This window comes from Egretta garzetta, unplaced genomic scaffold (assembly GCF_000687185.1).
Source record: "Egretta garzetta isolate BGI_Z169 unplaced genomic scaffold, ASM68718v1 scaffold788, whole genome shotgun sequence".
NCBI classification, from domain to species: Eukaryota; Metazoa; Chordata; class Aves; order Pelecaniformes; family Ardeidae; genus Egretta; species Egretta garzetta.
The window spans coordinates 53,897-73,255 of record NW_009260668.1 but is presented as its reverse complement, the minus strand read 5'-3'; the positions used below and the strand labels follow the sequence as shown (position 1 = coordinate 73,255).

General features: G+C 39.1%; 1 protein-coding gene across 1 annotated transcript in view; it reads left to right on the top strand.

Moving 5' to 3' along the window:
* OCA2 (OCA2 melanosomal transmembrane protein) overlaps positions 1 to 15,953 on the top strand; it is a 181,447-nt gene extending 165,494 nt beyond the window's left edge. Inside the window, exon 23 of the mRNA XM_009645648.2 lies at positions 15,866 to 15,953. Coding sequence (XP_009643943.1) covers positions 15,866 to 15,953 — 88 coding nt within the window. The remainder of the gene's footprint in view (positions 1 to 15,865) is intronic.
* Positions 15,954 to 19,359: the final 3,406 nt, after the last annotated feature.

Genomic DNA, 19,359 nt, shown 5'->3' with positions numbered 1-19,359 from the left:
CTCTTGAGAGTCCCGGCTCATTATTGCCACCACTGGCCTTTCTGATTACTCTCAGGTCACGTATTTTATGGGAAGGTGTGAAGCCACCACTGCCTTCAGTAAGGGGCAGAGAGTATGAGCTGTATGCCCAGGAACAACAGGGTTTGAGCTCATAAACAGCTGGGTGGAAAATAGTCCTATTCTGCGTCTTAAGCTGGGGATAAGTGAGTTGGTGGGAGAAGGGAGGAAGAGGAGTTTGAGAAAGGCACATCTTCAGCCAAGTAGACGTGATTGGAAGTAGAGAAGAATTAGTTTCTGGTTTTATTCCACCTGAGAGTTGATATAAAATTCACATATGGTTTGTATTGAGCAAGACATTTGAATTCTCACACCTGCAATGTCATATGTGTTGGTATAAACAAAAATCCTACTTTTTGCAGCTTCACATAGTTATTGCATCAAGTGTTAAGTTTCCAGTTAATTACAACATGCTCAGTTTGATTAGACAGTCACTATAGTTGCTGAACAAGAGTCTTATTCAAAGATCATTGAAATTAGAAAGTGATTTTCTTATTAAATACGGTACTTCAGCAATTACCAGAATTGGGCAGAAAGTGCTGGATTGCGAATATTTGCTTGGAGAAATTATGTATCTCTAAACGTTGTTTTGAAAAACAATATGCAAGAGATCCAAACACAAAGGTAATTTAAATGGTAGGAAGAGACATGACATCTGTGAAACTCAGAGGCTGTTGTCAGTATGAAGCTGGTATACATTTGCCATATGAACCCCGCCTAATAAGCCTTCTTAAGAGAGTATATTAATTCTCCTCAGCTTGAGCCTGCTTTATCACATGCTTCATGTTTGCTTGCCAAAGCAACATACAGGCATTTGGAATTACATCCGAATCATAGTTTTACATGGCACTTCATTTTCTCAAATAATTTGATATTTTTAATAAAAACTAGCAAGGTGATTTTCCCTCTGTTACTAAATAATGTGTCAGACAGACAAATATGGTGTCTCCCAACATGGCCAGAAGAAAGGAGGGTTTAATATTTACTTTGTTTTCATTATAATGCATTTGAAATTAGAACTGTTCAAAGGAAGTAGTGCTTTTCATGGAATAGTAAATGGATTTTTATTTTCTTGTATAAAGTAGATGTTATTTCTCACTCAAAAGATGTAGTATTTACTATATTTTTTCCTTTTTTATTGCTTGAACCTAGCAGTGATTTTTGATACTTTAAAAAAAATATTATCTTCCTGGTCATATTTACACTCAGGGGTATTGCACTAATTTAAACAGCATTAATAAACCACTGGAATAACAACTTCCTGCTCAACACTTGCAGTTCAGCTTCAGTGAGGGTTAGTTAAATAGGTGTACTCTAAAGTTTTAAGCAGATACATGGCAGTTCAATAGGCTAAAATGGTAATAGCTATGTAATGACATTAGTTCTAAAATGATAGCGACTAAGAGCTGCTTTTTTGGGACAAGGTATGAACCCTACTCCTGAAAAATGGATAAGGGTTTGCAGGTTCTTTTTTCTTTGTTTGGTTGGTTTTTTTGTTAGGGATCCATTTTGTTCTACTTGCCTTGAAAAAGTCTAGTAAAGAAAAAGGGATTAATTCATCCTAGAAAAGTTTGAAAAGGCATTGTTTGTTTTTTTCCTTTGTAGTATTGTGTAACATATATTACTAAATAATTTTTGTAATATATGTGGGTTTTTTTCATGAGTTTATTATTAAGCCTTTTCTTTACTACTTGCTGATAATGAAGGCTGAACAAAAACTCCTAGAGTCTCAAAACTAAGTGGCACCCATACAGGTAAATTGTTTTCCTAGTACTATGGAAATTACCTAAAGAATAGACTTCCTGAAGGCAAATGGAAAAAAACCCAACTCTTAAGTTATTCCAAACAGTCAAGAAATATTCATATTTCATCTCTATCACTGTCAGGATATTAATGTCAAGCTTTTGCTTAAGATTTTGTTTCATAATGCTACAGCTGAAATGCATCCAAATGCATCACTGTACCTTCTGTTTCTAAGACAGAAAATTCAGAAGTCTATTGACCTTAGCTGAAAAGGCCAAATTCAGAGAAATAAACTAAAATGAAAAATGTCATAAACATGTCTGAAACAATGATCTTGATGTTTTAGAAGGATAATAACGTGATTCTGCGGTGGGACTTAGGAATGGTTTGGAATCACTTGACGACACTTAAACCAACAATTTGATTGTCTAAGCTGTTCAAAAGAAAATGAAACAACTAAAACAATAAAGGAGGAAGACTAGGGTGCATGTAGCCTTGGTATAAATGGTTGGCCCCGACCATCTCGTCTCCTGCATAACTCACTTGCTGGGCAACTTCCATGACACTCCTGTGTCATGTTTTGAGCTAAGGGTAGGCCCATGAAGCAATGCCCAGGTGGGTGGCTGGTGCACCCTTGCATTCCTGGGCTCTTCCACTGCAGAGATAGAGGTGGGTGGCTGGTGCACCCTTGCATTCCTGGGCTAGTGATCCAGCTCTTCCACTGCAGAGATAGAAATGGGAGGAGGAAGGCAGAAGTTTCTTAAGCAACCAGCATAGTTTTCACCCACTTGTTGTTCATGGTGGTGCGTGTTAGATGACAACACTGGGACTAATGTGGTCTTTCTCAAAGAAACATCTGAAAACTTAGTGCATTCATTTTTAGGAGTAGAGAACTGGAGTTTCCTAAGCTTTGACCTTTCAACTTGAAGCACCTTAAGGGTTATCTGCCATCTATAACAATTAGTCAGTGAACCCCAGTTGATGTTTCTGATTGACTTGCAACACCTGTAAACTGGTCATGTAGCTACCCCATGTTAAAATATCCTGCTAGTGGTACTTACCTGCCTCTCTATACTATACTTTTTCTATCATCTCGTCCATCTGTTAGGTCTCCTCTTTCATCTCATAAGAAATGTTGCTATATACCTGTGAGCGTCTGGAGGGATATATTTGTATAGTATTTATTTGTCTAATGCTTTGTGTATGGGAACGTTAATGCACTGAGGAACTCATACACTTAGAATAGGATGCACTTTATTTAACCTTAGTTTGGTAGCGCACTTAAAATTAGGTCTGTGGTTAATAAAATCTTTCCTTGTAGTGAGCACATAAGGGTCCATGACTGTGGTTTCTCTGGGGTAGGAAGGCCTGTACGCTGCAGTGCACCATGATGGCAGAGAGGGCCTAGGAGGTTCCAGCTGCCCCCATATTTGCCTTTGATTGGCATTTCATGGTGGGCTGGAAAGAAGCCTCCACGTGCACCTTGCTGAAATGAAAATCTCCACTCTCTGCTCTTGTCTTATACTGGGTGGCCTAAAGCATAGGGTTTGTGGTGGAAAGTTTCCTGGCCTTACCAAATTAACAACATTTTATCAGGAGGCATCTGCTGAGTTCATAATGAAAAATAATCATTAGTGCACAGGAAACATCTTTCTACTTTTTAATTCAAATGCAATTATATTGCTCCTTTGTCTTGGTAAGCCACTGTACATGAGTTCTCTGTCATCACATTATATGGCACATAAATGGGAGTCTCAAAGTGAGGAGAAGGAGGAGAGGGGAACAGGGTGGAACATATTCTTTCTTATGTAGCATCTGGCTTTTTAGCAAAGTTCAGGGCTTTTAGAATAGTTGAGAGTGCTCTGATGAAATTATTAAAGAATTGACTGATTAATCTCTACTGTAAAATGTCATTTCCCTTTTATCTTGTGCTTTAATCAAAATAAAAGAGCACATTGGGAAAAAAAAAAAAAAGAAACTACAAAAAGTGCCTGAAGATACCATTTGTGAGGGTTGGGATTTCTGTTCATGGAAATAACATTCAGGCAACTTCCATTCCTGAACTCTCACTGAGAAAAAGCAAGATAATTCAGAATAAGTAAAGTTTATTTTATTTGAAACATTTTGAAACTGAAATAAACCACAGTTAATTTCTGCCATGTCCACTATCTTCGGTTTGTTTAGACCATGGAGAAAAATAATGTAGTCTAAAAATGTTTTGTAGATACAGTGTGTTTCAAAAATAGAAAAAAAAACCCACTTTATTTTTATGAGAAGTTTCTATAACAGAGGTTTGAGCTATAACAAAAATGTGGCTAAGCCTCAAATTTGCTTTTTGCAAAGCAAAAAGCATATAATCATCAAAAGGGAGTTTACAATATGTTAAATGTTTCATAAAATACAGAGACACTAACTAAACATTGCAAAACCTATTTCAGCAGTCTTAATGCATTCATTTTTTCACAGTAAATCTCACTGGTTTTGTATAAATCTATCTCATTAGTGGAATATTTGTAGCAGAACTGTTCAAAAAATTCGTGAGAACAATTCACTGCCGGCAATACTGAGGTTTGTACTCACAATCAGTACATGAGTCTCTTAAAATACTGTCAGAGAAGATATACTTCATTGATTTTCTCTTCTAGTTGTCCATGATGATTTTAATCTTCTTAAGCACAGACTCACAGCTACACCTTATTACACAGATGTGTGGGAGAGGAATAAGTACAGCTTTCCAAAGGACCTGAATCAATTTCATGTATTTCCATTTCCTGGATTTTAGAATGGCATGAAACTTTCATAACAAAACCAGAAGCAAGAAATGGAGGACTAAACTTGTTTTGGGGTCTGCTTGGAGGATGTGAAGAGCAAATATATTGCTACTCTGCAACGATAGATCCAAGGGTGACATGAAGTGATGATAAACTCAAACACACTAGCAGATCATCTTGAATCTTTATACCACACTTTACCATGGCATGTCCTAATTCTTCAGTAGGAAGGAAGGGGACTTGCCTGTCTATATAGAACTTGTTCCCCTAATAATGAATGGAAAGCCTACTCTGCCTCTAGGATATTCATATTGAAGCACCGAGTAATGAACTGTTAGGGACTATCTGGGGACTCAAACAGTCTTGGCAATAAAAAAAAAAATCGTTATTAATGGACCAGAAACTCATTGAATTGAAACTATTTAAACTAAATATACCAGAAAAAAATGCTAGAAGGCGTGCAAATTTAAGTTTGCAGAATTTATCTCAGCTCTGTTAAATGTAGTGGTAAACAATTTGCCTAGCTGCACATTGGCACTAACAATAAACACTGTGTTTGCAATGCTTTGATCTCTTTGGAGCACAAATGTTGGAAACAAAATCAAGTATGTTACATTGCAAAACCGAGAAAAATCATCTGACTAAAGACAGAGCTAAAATTCAGTCTGTGACACACTCCTTTTTGCCAACATATAGCATATAAGATCACTTGCTTTCAAATAGTCATAACAACACTGCCTGGCAAAGAATGGAGCTATTGCTTTGATGATAAATTTCTACAGTTTTGACAGCTCACTTCAGAGCTTTAACATTGTGTACTGTATGTTTCTTGGGACTATCTGCTGATGGAAAAGAGAGATAATGTACTCTTTTAAATGGACTATACAGAGCAGGGCTTCCTCTGCTCTCTGTTTTCCTGGCTCTCACCTGGGCTGAAGGTAGGTTGGTGTAAACCTTCTTGGGAAAAGGATGCACCCGACATGTTCAAACATGGTTGGTTCACTCTAGATATCGGTGGTTGAGTAGAAAGCAAGCGGTGTTAACTTGGAGCAATCTTGTGAGTTGCTTTGGGTAATTGTATCTTTCATGTCCAGAGTAACTACATTTTTACTTGAAGCTGCAACTTACCTGTTGGAGACTGACAGGTGCTTCATTCCATAGGGCAGATAGATAGAGAAAAGCCAGAATTTCTATGGGTGAAGCAAATACAGGGGAATCATGTTGTCTTATCGTTATATTAGTTTTCCTGCCTTTGGGTATCTTCTAGAGGAGATACAGATGAGATATCTGGGGTCACTTGATTTGTCTGTTTGACTCCTGATCCAGCAAAATACTTAAATGTGTTTTCTAAGTTAGGATGCAATTATTCCCATGCTTAAACAAGTGATTTAAGTTTAAGATATTTTTCAGGCCATTGGCTTGTGCATGTCTCTCCTTATAAGAATATCCCACTGAGCCCTAATTTATAGAGCCAGGTAATCGGGATTTGAGTGCACTATATGAATTTAGTAAAATGCATTCCAAGATGTTCAAAGGTCTGAATCTAGTGACAACAATGACCTTGTTTATTTAATTTAAATGTGGGGTATTTATGTTGGTCATGAGGCCCTTAAGGCCTTATGTGGAAAGTTATTATTTTTTCCCCTTTGTCACCTGGATACCTAGTTTTGAACACCTTGTGCATATTGACAAATTATTAATATGAATTTGTTAATTTAAAGGAATTTTAGAATCACAAAAATAGTGGGAAAAAGAACTTCCACAAATATTTCAGTGTTATGTTGCTCTTCCCCAGTAAAATGTCACTGTCAGTTCTTCCTGTGCTTTCAGGTTTGTTTCTTTACTTGAGCTCTGTTCTTTCCTGGTTGTCTGCAAGATTTCACCATTTGCTATGGGAGCTGTATGGTTAGTTCTAAAAAAAAGGTTAGATGTTGTTTTCATCTAATAACTAGTGTCTTAGTGAATTTTCAAATAATCAGTTACAGTATTTTTTTACTAAAATTGATGTGGTTTTCAATTTCTTTTCATGGTGTTTTGTACAGGTTGCTAGCTTATTCTGTACAAATAGGTTTTGGATAGTCATCAAAGTCACTTGTTCTGACAGTCCTGTATTTCATCTCAGTTGTGACACAGAGACCTAGGCAGATACTGCAAAAAATATTCTATCAATAGTCATTTGAATCTGCCAGGTGGAGCTGGAAGACCAACTACTCTCATACAATGAAAGTTTACACTTTTTTCTTTAGATAATCACAATTTTGTAAGGCCAAGAAATGACCCATTGCTCATTCTGCATATAAAAATGTTGAGGTTACAGCAAAACACCTTTAGAAGGATGTTTTAGACTGTAGGAGGCAAAACCTAAAACCTTTAAATTTTCTTACTCAGGATCTGATTTTTCCTATCTCAGATTCACTCCTGGTAGTGACTCTATGGGAAATCTTGGCATGGACTCAAAACAGATAGAATACCGTGAGAAATTATTATAATTTTAGCAATCAGAAGAAAATAGGATTATAGGTTTTGTTCTGTGATTTAAATTACACAGTAACTCCTCTGTATGGTAACTAGTGGTAACCACACTGTAATTTTTATGTAATTCCAGTCTATATGAAATTCACAGCAATTTAATTTTGAATTAATGATCACTTGCAGTTTTAGCCACCTGTTTTCTGAGCTACAACAGGTGTCTGGATTTTAAGGAGTCATGGGTGTGTGATAAACATTTTGAATCTGTTTTCTTCAAGCTGTTAGTAAAGTTCATACTTTCCTTTCGGGTTAACTGGATCAGTGTGTCAAAGACTTGGGATGATGGAAAGGTTGACACAACCAAAATGAAAATAGACTCATAAAGTGGTCTGCATTGAAAGAAAGGGAGAGAAGAAATAGGATGACAGGAAAATTACTACAGATATGATAAGAACAGAGAAATTTTCCAGGAGGAAAATTCCTAGTGGCTTTGAGACAATAAATTAAAAATCGTTCCTTTCAGTTTCCATTCCTTTATAAAGCCAAAGGAAAAAGGTAGGGAATTAATCGATAGAGCTAATAAAAATAGGTTTTTTTCCCAAGGAATTCTGAGGTTTTCTTTTTTTAACAATTAGAATGAAAAGTCAAAATAAATTTCTGAGAAAATCTCTCCATAGGAGAATTTGGCAGCAAATGATCACAATGAAAATGATATATATATATCTCTAAGAATGTTAGTGCAAATAATTTATAGATTGTTTTGGATAAATCTGAAAAAACATGGAGAACTTCAGAAACTGCAATATTCACAAGCAAGTCTTATATTTATAAAGGTAATATTGTCCTCTCCCCCTTTTCCCCAAAAAAGAATTTCACTCTGCTGTGTAATCCTAGCCGAGGTACAGAAAAAGTACTTTTTCACAGAGCTGTACTGCATGAGATTATAACTTATGTAGACCTATATAACTTCTGTTAACTAGTTGAGTTCTGTTCTTCGTCAAGTTATAATTGTCCTATCTTCCATTAAAAAACCCCACTCTTCTTGAGTTCAGTTCATGAGGGTTACGATATATTCTTCAGTAAGATATGTGAATATTGTGGTTTTACATTTTTGTTGAAAAGAAATATAAATGATCTACTTTGCAAATTGAATTATGAAACTTCATTGAAAGATGTAACTTTCCTTTCATTCAGAAATAGCCTCATACATCTTCTAAGTATGCCCACACCTAAGTCTCTTTTTTGAGGCTGTTTTCATAGGCATTTAAATGTTCTTTTAAAAATGAACTTATAATTATCAAACTTCTAGAGCAAAGCATTGTATACGATGAGAAGAATTGTCTGTCATCTGTCCTTTGTTAAGTATTTTCTGATGGCATGCCGATCTTCAGGTGTGCAGATGATGCTTTCTTATCCTGTATTGAATAAGAGAGGAACAAGGAGGGTGGGTGAGAATCACAGAGTGGCTGAGGCTGGGAGGGAGCTCCGGAGGTCCCCCTCAAGCAGGGCGACCTAGAGCCTGTCAGCCAAGACTGTGTCCAGATGGCTTTTGAATATCTGTAAGGATGAAGACTCCACAAACTCCCTGAGCAACCTGTGCCAATGCTCCGTCACCATCGCAGCAAAAAAGTGCTTCCTGATGTTCAGAGGGAACCTCCTGTGTTTTAGTTTGTGCTCTAGTTTAGTTTAGTTTGTGCTATAGTACTGTTACTGGGAACCACTGAGAAGGACCTGGCTCCATCTTCTTTACATCATCCCTTCAGGCATTTATACACATTGATGAGTTTCCCCTGAGCCTTCTCTTCTCCAATCTGAACAGTTCTAGCTCTCTCAGCTTTTCCTCACATGAGAGATGCTCCAGTCCCTTAATCATCTTTGTGGCCCTTTGCTGGACTTTCTCTGGTATGTCCATGTCTCTCTCATATTGGGGAACCCAGCACTGGACCCTGCACTCCAGGTGTGGCATCACCAGAGCTGAGTAGAGCGAAAGGATCACCTCCCTTGATCTGCTGGCAGTACTTTACCTATTGTATCCCAGGTTACCATTTGCCTTCTTTGGTGCAAGGATACATTGGTGGCTCATGTTCAACTTGGTGTCCGTCAGGACCCCCAGGTCCTTTTCTGCAAAGCTGAGGTTATATCTTCTACAGAACTTGCAGTATGAAACTGATAAGAAGTGAGAAAAGCAAAGTTTTGATTCTGATGCAAATTCCACCAGTCAAGTTTAAATTGTACATTAAATTACAAATACAAGTGGGAGTAGAAGTTAGTTTTAACTCTTTTTTAACTCTTACCACCAGGCTTATTTCACTGCTGGTGGTTTGGTCTTGGGAGATTTCTGCTGCTGCTTTTCCACTGAATAACCGCTGAATGTTCCCTCTTTCCTTGAAGGCATGGGACTTCCAAAGATCCCCCCGAAGATACACATTATGAGCTGTAAGGGAAGGCAGTGCCTGTAGGTGTGATTTTTATGGTTGAGAACATTTCATATATCATGTCCCAAATCAGGCAGAACAGGGCACTGAACCTGGGTTTTGTACATCCCGGGTCCTGCTGGCTCTTGAAGCATCACAAAATAGGGCTGCAAGGTCCTGTAGGAGATCAGTTTGGCCAGAAAAATGCAATTCATACCCCAAAGGCTTTGCTATTGTTGTTTAGCAAATAATATTGAATGAACTTATAACCTAAGAAACCTGTAATATTCACATCCCCAGAAAATAAAAATGGGATTTATTCCCAGTATAATCATGCACCAGTTTCTTTTTCTTGTAAGTAAATACAGGGCCAGAAATCTTGCAGTGAGGCAGGATCAGAAATAAATAGGTCATTACCAGTGAAAAGCTTCACTCCCCTTGCTGTTTTTGTGCCCATGTTTGACTTCTAATACATACTTCACACTTACCTTGACAGAGTTTCATCTTGTTCATTTCAGATTCTCATTTTAATTTGTTAAGAACATGCTGATTCTGTTCTCCACAGAGTCTGGCATCTCTCCCATGCTGGGGTGATTTGCAAGTTTTTCACTACTGGATCACTGAAGTTATTAATAAGTAAAAGTTTGTCCAAGACAAATCCCTGGGGCTCTCACTTGAAATGCTCTCGCTACCTCGCACTGAACTAACATCTGCTTGTTGTGTGTATTTAAGCTGTGCAATTTAATTTAGATTCCAGTTTTATGTGTAAGTGTCTAGCATGAAGAGGTGGAGGGAAGAGTGGGGTGAATGCCAGATCCCGTCATCCATCCTTTCCTTGTGTCTGACCCTGCTTCCACTCTGCAGTGGTGAAAACTCCCTGACCGGGCTGGGGAGAGTTGGGATGAACCTTTTGTACCATGCAGGACCTGTGTATCTCCCTGTCTGCAGAGAGGGAGAGGGAAGAAAAGGCTTCCCAGTACAGGATCCATCTGCCCTATTCCCTTAGTTTGTATAAAAATGTCACACCAGATGCTGTTACAAGATCATGTATTTTTATGCAAAAGATGCTAATTAGGGTTTCTTATGAATCTGACGTTTTAGTGCAAGAAAGGTTTCTATGACTTCTAAACTCTGCTGATCCTTTTCCCTGGGCAGGAGAAACTGAATGACATTGCTGCTTTTTGACACCAAGGAGTATGCTAAAAATTAATGTTGCTGGAAGTAGTTTTTACGTTATTTAAAATGCATTCTTAGATTTGATATAAATAAAGAAAACGTAAGTACCTAAACATTATGTTATATGTGGTGTGGGACAGGAGCTCTATCTTCCTTTGGGGGACAGCAATGGGTAGTGTAATAGCACAATAGGGCACTGAACCAACTCAAGTAATTGATTAACTCTTCAGTAACTAATACTTTTTGACTGAGCTTTATCTCCTGGAGTACTGCATCCAGCTCTGGAGCTCTCAGCACAGGAAAGACATGAATCTGTTGGAGCAGGTCCAGACAAGGCCACAAAAATGATCAGAGGGATGTAACACCTCTCCTACTAGGACAGGCTGAGAGAGTTGGGATTATTCAGCCTGGAGAAGAGAAGGCTCCAGGGAGACCTCATTGCAGCCTTCCAGTACTTAAAGAGGACTTATTAGAAAGATGGGGACAAACTATTTAGCAGGGCCAGTTGCAATAGAACAAGGGGTAATGGTTTTAAACTAAAAGAGCATAGATTTAGACTAGATATAAGGAAGAAAATTTTTGCAGTGAGGGTGGTGAAACATTGGAATGGGTTGCCCAGAGAGGTAGTGGAGGCCCCATCCCTGGAAACATTCAAGGCCAGGCTGGACGGGGCTCTGAGCAACCTGATCCAGTTGAAGGTGTCCCTTGAAGGGGGGTTGGACTACATGACCTTTAAAGGTCCCTTCCAACCCAAACCATTCCATGGTTCTATGATTCCTCTCTCTCTGGTACATGAATTCCACATTGAATTTGATTCAATTACATTAATGCTCAGGGTAGTGGGCCTGAAATTCAGACCTCAAGTTGAGAGGTAATCATCCATGCAATGACAATAATGGCTTTGTAGTTGTGCCCTATGCAAGCATTCCCACTAAACTGGATGAGGTTCTTCCCAATACTGTCTGCGTCTGGCTTCAGCTACACATTTGGCTAGCACTGAGATAGTGAGGGTATGATTACAATTCCTTTACGTTTATATGTGGCCATGTATAATTCATCCATTTTCTTGCATGGACCTCCTCCAAGCTGGAGCCAGCTTTTCTGTCTTCTTTTCAATGGTCGAGTAGCCATTGAGTCTTTTTGGATCCCTCCCTCCCCTTGCCCATCTTCACAAAGGCGCTATATTGCCATTCACTGCTGAGCTGCTGCGCGATCTCCAGGGAGGTTTGTTAGGTTGCATTAGTACAGATTAATATCTGTGCTGTCCCCACTCCTCCCAGTACCAGTTCATTGTTTGCTAACTGTGAGGTCAATAAAATTCTGTTTTCTGTCAAACAACAGCTGGTTTTCTTATGAGAGTTGTAGCAATCTCCGGTTCACCAGCCTGTCATGTGGATACAGCTGCAGGGAGCATTCATTAGATATACTGAAGGGTGTAGGAGGTTTTTATTAGTCATGCTATTTTATTCCTACAGCCATTGATGGTTTTGATTTTTGTCCTGTCTGGACACTTTTATCTAAGTGACATTAGGGAGGGCCAGAGCTCAGATCTGCTGAGAGAAAGAAGGAAAGGGTCTGAGTAGCAGTTGCCTAGCCATAAAATTATTTTGTTTTTCTAAAATAATTCCAAGAGATGTTTTAGATCTGCTATTTTACAATATTATCAACTTTATCATAGTTTAGTGACTAAATAATGATTCAGCTCTTTCAAGTAATGAGTCATTCAAAAGCAAGGATCTGACTAGCCAATATGGAAAAGAAATAACACTTATCTGCAGTATACTTATGCCTGTTCATATGAACAAAAAAAAAGAAAAATGAATCCTCCAAATGCACTTCAGAATTTTCAGCAAATATTTGAAAACTGTGACAATCTTATGACCCTTTCTAACAATTCTTCATACTTTTCATCATTTGGACATGCTGCGTCCTTCTCTCTCTTCCTCTCATTTCTCCTTTCTCAATTCCAAATACCAGCTGAACATTAATGGCCAATACACCAGATCCTAAATCCCAGAAAGATGGAGGAGAAAGCCTCTGGAGCCAGGCATGAGAACTGTCCTTATGGGGCAGATCTCCCAGGCAATATTTTGTCACGGACACAAGGTCATGCCAGCTTCTTCAGGGTGATGTCAAGGAGACAGAAATGAGGAGCATTTCATCTTGAGTGTGCTCACTGGGTATGTGCAGGACAACCATGTGAATCAGGCCCAGTCAGCATAGGTTTATGGAAGACAGGTCCTGCTTGAACAACCTGATCTCCTTCTATGACCAGGTGACCCGCCTAGTAGATGAAGGAAAGGCTGTGGATGTTCTCTGCCTGGACTTCAGCAAAGCCTTTGATGCTGTCTCTCACAGCATTCTCCTAGAGAAGCTGGTGGCTCATGGCTTAGACAGGTGTACTCTTTGCTGGGTAAAAAAATGGCTGGATGGCTGAGCCCAGAGAGTTGTGGTGAATGGAGTTAAATCCAGTTGGTGGCCAGTCACAAGCGGTGTTCCCATGACTCAGTTCTGGGTCCAGTCTTGTTTGATATCCTTACCAATGATCTGGATAAGGGGATCAAGTGCACCCTCAGTAAGTTTGTAGATTACACCAAGTTGGGCAGGAGTGTTGATCTGCTGGAGGGTAGAGAGGCTCTGCAGAGGGACCTGGACAGGCTGGGTTGATGAGCTGTGGCCAACTGTATGAGGTCCAACAAGGCCAAGTGCCAGGTGCTGCACTCAGGTCACGACAACCCCATGCAATGCTATAGGCTTTGGGAATAGTGCCTGGAAAGCTGCCTGCAGGAAAAGGACCTGGGGGTGCTGGATGACAGCTGGCTAAACATGAGCTGGCAGTGTGCCCAGGTGGCCAAGAAGGCCAACAGCATCCTGGCTTGTATCAGGAATAGTGTGGCCAGCAGGAGCAGAGTAATGACCATGCCCCTGTACTTGGCACTGGTGAGGCCCCACCTTGAATACTGTGTTCAGTTTTGGGGCCCTCACTACAAGAATATTGACGTGCTGGATCATGTCCAGAGAAGGGCAATGAAGCTGGTGAGGGTTCTGGAGCACAGGTCTTATGAGGAGCAGCTGAGGGAACTGGGGTTGTTGAGCCTGGAGAAGAGGAGGCTGAGGGGAGACCTTATTGTCCTCTACAACTACCTGAAAGGAGGCTGTAGGGAGGTGGGGGTTGGTCTCTTCTCCCAGGTAATAAGCGATAGGGCAAGGGGAAATGGTCTGAAGTTGTGTCAGGGGAGGTTTGGATTGGATATTAGGAAACATTTCTTCACTGAAAGAGTGGTCAAGCATTGGAACAGGCTGCCCAGAGAGGTGGAGGAGTCACCATCCCTGTAGGCATTCAAAAAATGTGTAGACGTGGGGCTTCAGGACGTGGTTTATTAGGCATGGTAGTGTTGGATTGACAGTTGGACTTGATGATCTTGGAGGTCTTTTCCAATCTTAATGATTTTATGTTTTTATGAGATGATCTGTCAGCCCTGACAGTCTTGCCCTTTGTACATTTCCAGCCTTGCAAAGGTTTCAATTTATTCTTGGTTTGCCTCTATTTCTATTGATATATGAGATGGGCTTACTTTGATAATGGGTCAAGGGCAGCCACAAAGCAGGCATTATGGACAAGCTTGTTCTTCACTAAATAATTCCAATATTTTCTTTATAGTGTTTGGGTTTTATTGATTTCCTAATTATTCTGTAAACTTTATAGATCAGGGCTGTTTATTTTTGTATGTTTGCAGTGACCCCTATTCCTGGTAAAATTCCCTTGCCAGTAACTTTATTAAAAGGTTGTTAAGGTGAAAGCACCTCTGTTTCACTGGTCACATCTATGCCTCCTTCAGTCAGCTTTTCAACAAAACAGCAATGAAAGAAACATGACTCATGAGGATCTCAAGGTTTAGAGTAGTGTTGCAGCTGAAAGTAGAAAGAGCAGACCGCAGTGAGCCACTGAGAAGCTTAATTTTCATTTTATGCAAGTGGCTTCATACCCTGAGGAATTGGGGGCCAGACATAATGCCCCAAGAGGTCCTTACTAGCTGTAGCTTCCTAAAGAGCTTCCACTCAAGCTCAGAGAATAGTGTCCTCCTGTCACCTACTGAGTGGACATCTCTTCATCAGTGGTCTGATCAGGAATGGCTGATCAGGCTCAAGGAACCTTCCTGCAGGCTCCTAACAAGCAAGGCAAAAAGGCACCACTGATATACCCACATGTAATAAGGAGGTCTTACTTCAAGGAAGAGAATAAATGAAATGCCGTACTTCAGAGAACATTGCCATGCTTTGATGAGGTTTACAGAAATTCTTTGCTGAACTTGACAAAAGAAAGTACGTAAGGAGGACCATTTCTCCTCTCAGTTCTCTTTATGATTTTAGTAACATAAAACAAATGAGTGTGATCACAGCAGTGAGAAGTGGTTCTTCACAGTCCCTCGGTATCATAAAATAATGCTTTTAAGTTTCAGAAAACTCCCTTGTTTTCACACATACAGAAGACCTACGAATCTAGCAGACTAGGACTCAGCAAACTCCACAACATCCTTCCCAGTTGTCTGTCTCTGCTGCCTGTGTTTGTCAGTCTAAAGAAAGCTATAAAATCTGTGTGTTGTCTGAAAAGCTTAATCTGTGGTGAAAACCAAATAGCTGTTTTGATAGAACAGCAAAGTTTTAGCACTTTTACAGCTGCCTGGGGTTTATTTCCAACAGTCCATTCAAGTCTGTTAAACTTGGTGAGAGGTATGGAAGAGGGATACTAGCTGTATGTGACCTCAGATCAACAGGGAAACAATGAGTTTCAGCCACAGATTAAGTAATAAAGTACCATACCAGGGTTACACACCTAATCTGAAATGATACACACTGGATAATCTATTCTAATGCTGCATAATTGGCAAGAATTGCTAATTGCATATTGCCTGGGGAAAAAAACCCAAACAAAGAAAACAACAAGGCATGCCAGATTCTGAGACAGAGTACATTGGAAGAGGTGCCTTGAAACCAATGAAATTATTCTAGTTTTGACCACCTATCTCTTAAATAGGCCAGAATTAGAAATGTGAGCTTGAATATTAGACTCCTAGACATTGTCATACTTTCAGCACACCCATGCTTTTGGCACTGCTATAAGCATATTCAAGGCTTGGAATGCATAGGATAACTTAAATTTCCTTTTCATAAATTGCTTGGAGAACAAACTATTGTATCCTTATTGATCTTTTCTTTATTTTGTTATTGTTTCAGGTTAGGTTTCCCCATGATGATTGTGTCCTGTACCATCGGGATGTGCTATCTTCTTGTTGCTCATGTCATAGTAGGTTGGAACTCATAGTAATTTATACTTTCACGACTCAGAGAAGCTTTCTGTTTCATTTAGTTTATATATCAGAACATTAAGAAGACATATAAAAGGAAAAAGATGTTTAAAACCCCAACGTATGGTATCAATCGAAATGATTGTCAGCATCAGCATCAAGTTTGGTCATTCTTAACCATCTGTTTTGTGAACAATTTGCAGAACTAGACAGTCAAAATTAAGAGAATCCATATATTTAATTATGAATACAATTATTGTGCAGATGAAAAGGTACCGTCAGAAGGGAATATGTTGTGCCTGAAAGTTTGTATCGACACAATCTGAGTATAGTCACAGATGAAAAACTTATTCACAATAACAGACGTTCAGTAATTTCTTTTTAGGGCTTCATTTGTCTCTGTCAATGTATTTAGCTATTTGTATTAAAGTAACTAATATTCAAGTTGTAATAATAGACAGTTAAGCAGAAAGTCTGTACACTATGAAGGATGTATCATTATCTACATTTAAAAATAAACACATCTCCTGAAAATGTGCTGTGGAAGGAATTATTATTTTGAAATGGGTTGTATTCTGTGGAGGCTTTGTTTTTCATTTTAAAGCTCCTAATCAGCATTAAGCTGCTTGCTTTCTTAAAATAAACTAATGCCCCTCTTCTTACTAAAGTACAGGCATAAAATGCGATAAAGCACCGGACATCTTCCATTTAATTATTAATTCACTTCTGTGATGGAGTACTCTAAATCTTTTAATAGGTTAATACACTATATGGAAGAATGAGATCATATTTTGGCTTTGATTTCCTTCTTTCTGATAATAATGTGTTAAACCACATATATTGTTTTATATAATTGGCTGCTAGAACAGGTCAAACTTTCATTATGAATATTAAGTCCTGTGAGGCATCCAAGGTCTCGGTCCCCAGCTTTCCATACCTTTGTGGGATTGGTCTGAATTACTGGTGGGGTCTGTTTTATCTTGAGTCAGAGAAACTGGCAACCTGGTGAGTGCAACCCGAGCGAACAAGGCTGAAACACAGGGAGATGGTAGAGATGACCAAATGTGGCTTTTACCTGTCTTAGTCTTTGAGATAACCTGGTAAGTGAGAGAGAAGCAGTATCTCTCCCTCAGAGGGTGTGAGGTTAATCATACATGACATTTTACTCATATGCAGGTTGTATCCCTCTTCTAGATTTTGTTTTTAAGTCTGAAATACGATATTAAAAGGTTAATGGAAATGAGTCACAAGACCCACTCAAAGCAAGGCCGGGTCCCATCCCTCCTGGTAGATTCACTGGTAGCAGAGGAAGTGTGCAGAGCAGGAGAAGAGCTCTCTCCATTGCCTGAAAACCTCCCACCAAGACTTCCAGCCCCATCCATGCTTGCTCCCCCTGGATCACTGAAGTCTTCTGCAGCGGGGCTGAGTTTTGTAGCACTGTTGAGAAACCTCGAGGCTGCTCTAACAGCGACTATGTGTAGATCACAAGATCTTTTATGAAGAACCAACATAACCTCCACTTCCTTTCATATTAAAAAAATCCACCAAAACCAAAACCCTGCAAAAGACTGGATCAAAACAAAACAAAAAGAGATGAGCCTGAAAGTCACTTGGGCAGACAATTTGTTTGAAATTGAATTTCGCCTGTCTCACTCTCAATGTGGACACTTCTTTGTAAGACCATAATAACTGGAATTCTGTTGCAATTAAAGAAACATTTATGCTAATAATCTTAACATTGATCCCTGGTTAAAAATACTCACAAACTATTTTATAGCTCCCAACGTTTCCCACACTGGAGCAATCTTGGTGCAGTCAGTGGTTATGCAAGATCTGTTGTATTAAGCCCTAGAGAATGCAGAATCAGGCTCTGCTAAAACATATTTGTTTTTATCTGGTTTTGGGGGGTTGTTTTGTTTTGGTTTTTTTCTCTCTTTTTTTCACTCACATGATTTAAGTTTTTATTTTCTTTCTATTTCATTAAAACACTGTTGGCATGTAGGAGTATAAAAATGAGACTATGGTCCCACAACACAACTTACTAATTCTTCTTTATTGTTCTTTTTAAGGGGTAAAAAACCTAAAAAAAACCCCAATCCTGCTCCTGGGACCTTGAAACCCTCCTGCCGACCCTAAGCAAACTCATGCTAATAATGTGATCACATTAGCTGACATGAAAATGCATGTCTCCATTTACAGTTTGCTGGAAAGAGGAAGGTAGAAATGCAGCAATCCATTTTCACTCTCTCATTTTAACAAATACTCTGGAACACTTTGGTGCCAGACAGATTTGCTGGCTTCAGAAGTGATACATCAACAGGACTCAGATGAGATTTTCTTTCTCTTATGTCACTTGCCCTGTCAAAAGAAGGCAAGTAGTGCACAGGGAGTACAAAATCATATTGATAACACTTTTAGGCAAACAAACTTATGGCTGAATTCATTCTGCTTCTAGGAAAATTTTTTATGATATACTGTTTTCCTGACGATTTCCTTCAAATAAATGGGTTTTCCTTTCTTAAACAACCTTGTTGCTTCATTTGCACACCTAAGAAGAGCTCAGTGAGAGCTCATACGACAAAGCAAATTGTAAAAAGAAGATAGAGTTGTTTGTTTGCACAGGGCTTTACGTGAGTATAATCTAATGTTCAATAACCAGAAAAATAACAGTGATAAACATGTTTTTCTGGCCTCTTGCTGTTGTTTTTCACATTAGCAGACAATCTGCTAAAATGAAAATTACCCAGGTACTTCAGATCATTTCAAGGTAATGAAGTATATTTTTCATTGACTTCCATTATAGTTATCAAGTTAATCTGCACATCAGAAGGGCACAAGTTACAGTGACCACATCCTTGACAAAACTAGTGTATAGGATCCCATAAAAATGGCATGAAATTATCTCTGAAAGGCCAAACAAAATATTAGTTAAGTAATAAAGTATGTAGAAGTGTATCATCTTTAGTATGCTTGTGGCTGATCTCAGAGGATGGGCTTCTCATTTTCATTGACATCCCTTTAGTCTATTCAGTGATGTTTGTTTTAAGCCATAAAGTAAATATAGATAAATGGCCTACCCTTTCTGAATGGTGTAAAATGTGGTAAGACAACAATATATGAATTATAGCACTAACAGGGCAATGTAAGCAAAGCCCATTAAAAGAAACCATCTCCAGTAGATAAGCAGGGCAATTACTGAAAGCAAGGAAAAGAAACAGGGACATACTAGAATGTTGCCAAATACTGAGCTATCTAGCAAAGAATAGCATCAAGGGTGGCCAAGGGTCTGCCCAGCCCAACATCTGTCTCTGACAATGGGGCACAGTGGGTGCCTGTGAGGAACACAAGAGCAGAGCAAACATAAAGTGATGTTTTCTCAGAATATTGTCCCAACTTTCAGAGATTTCTGTGACCCAGACAGAG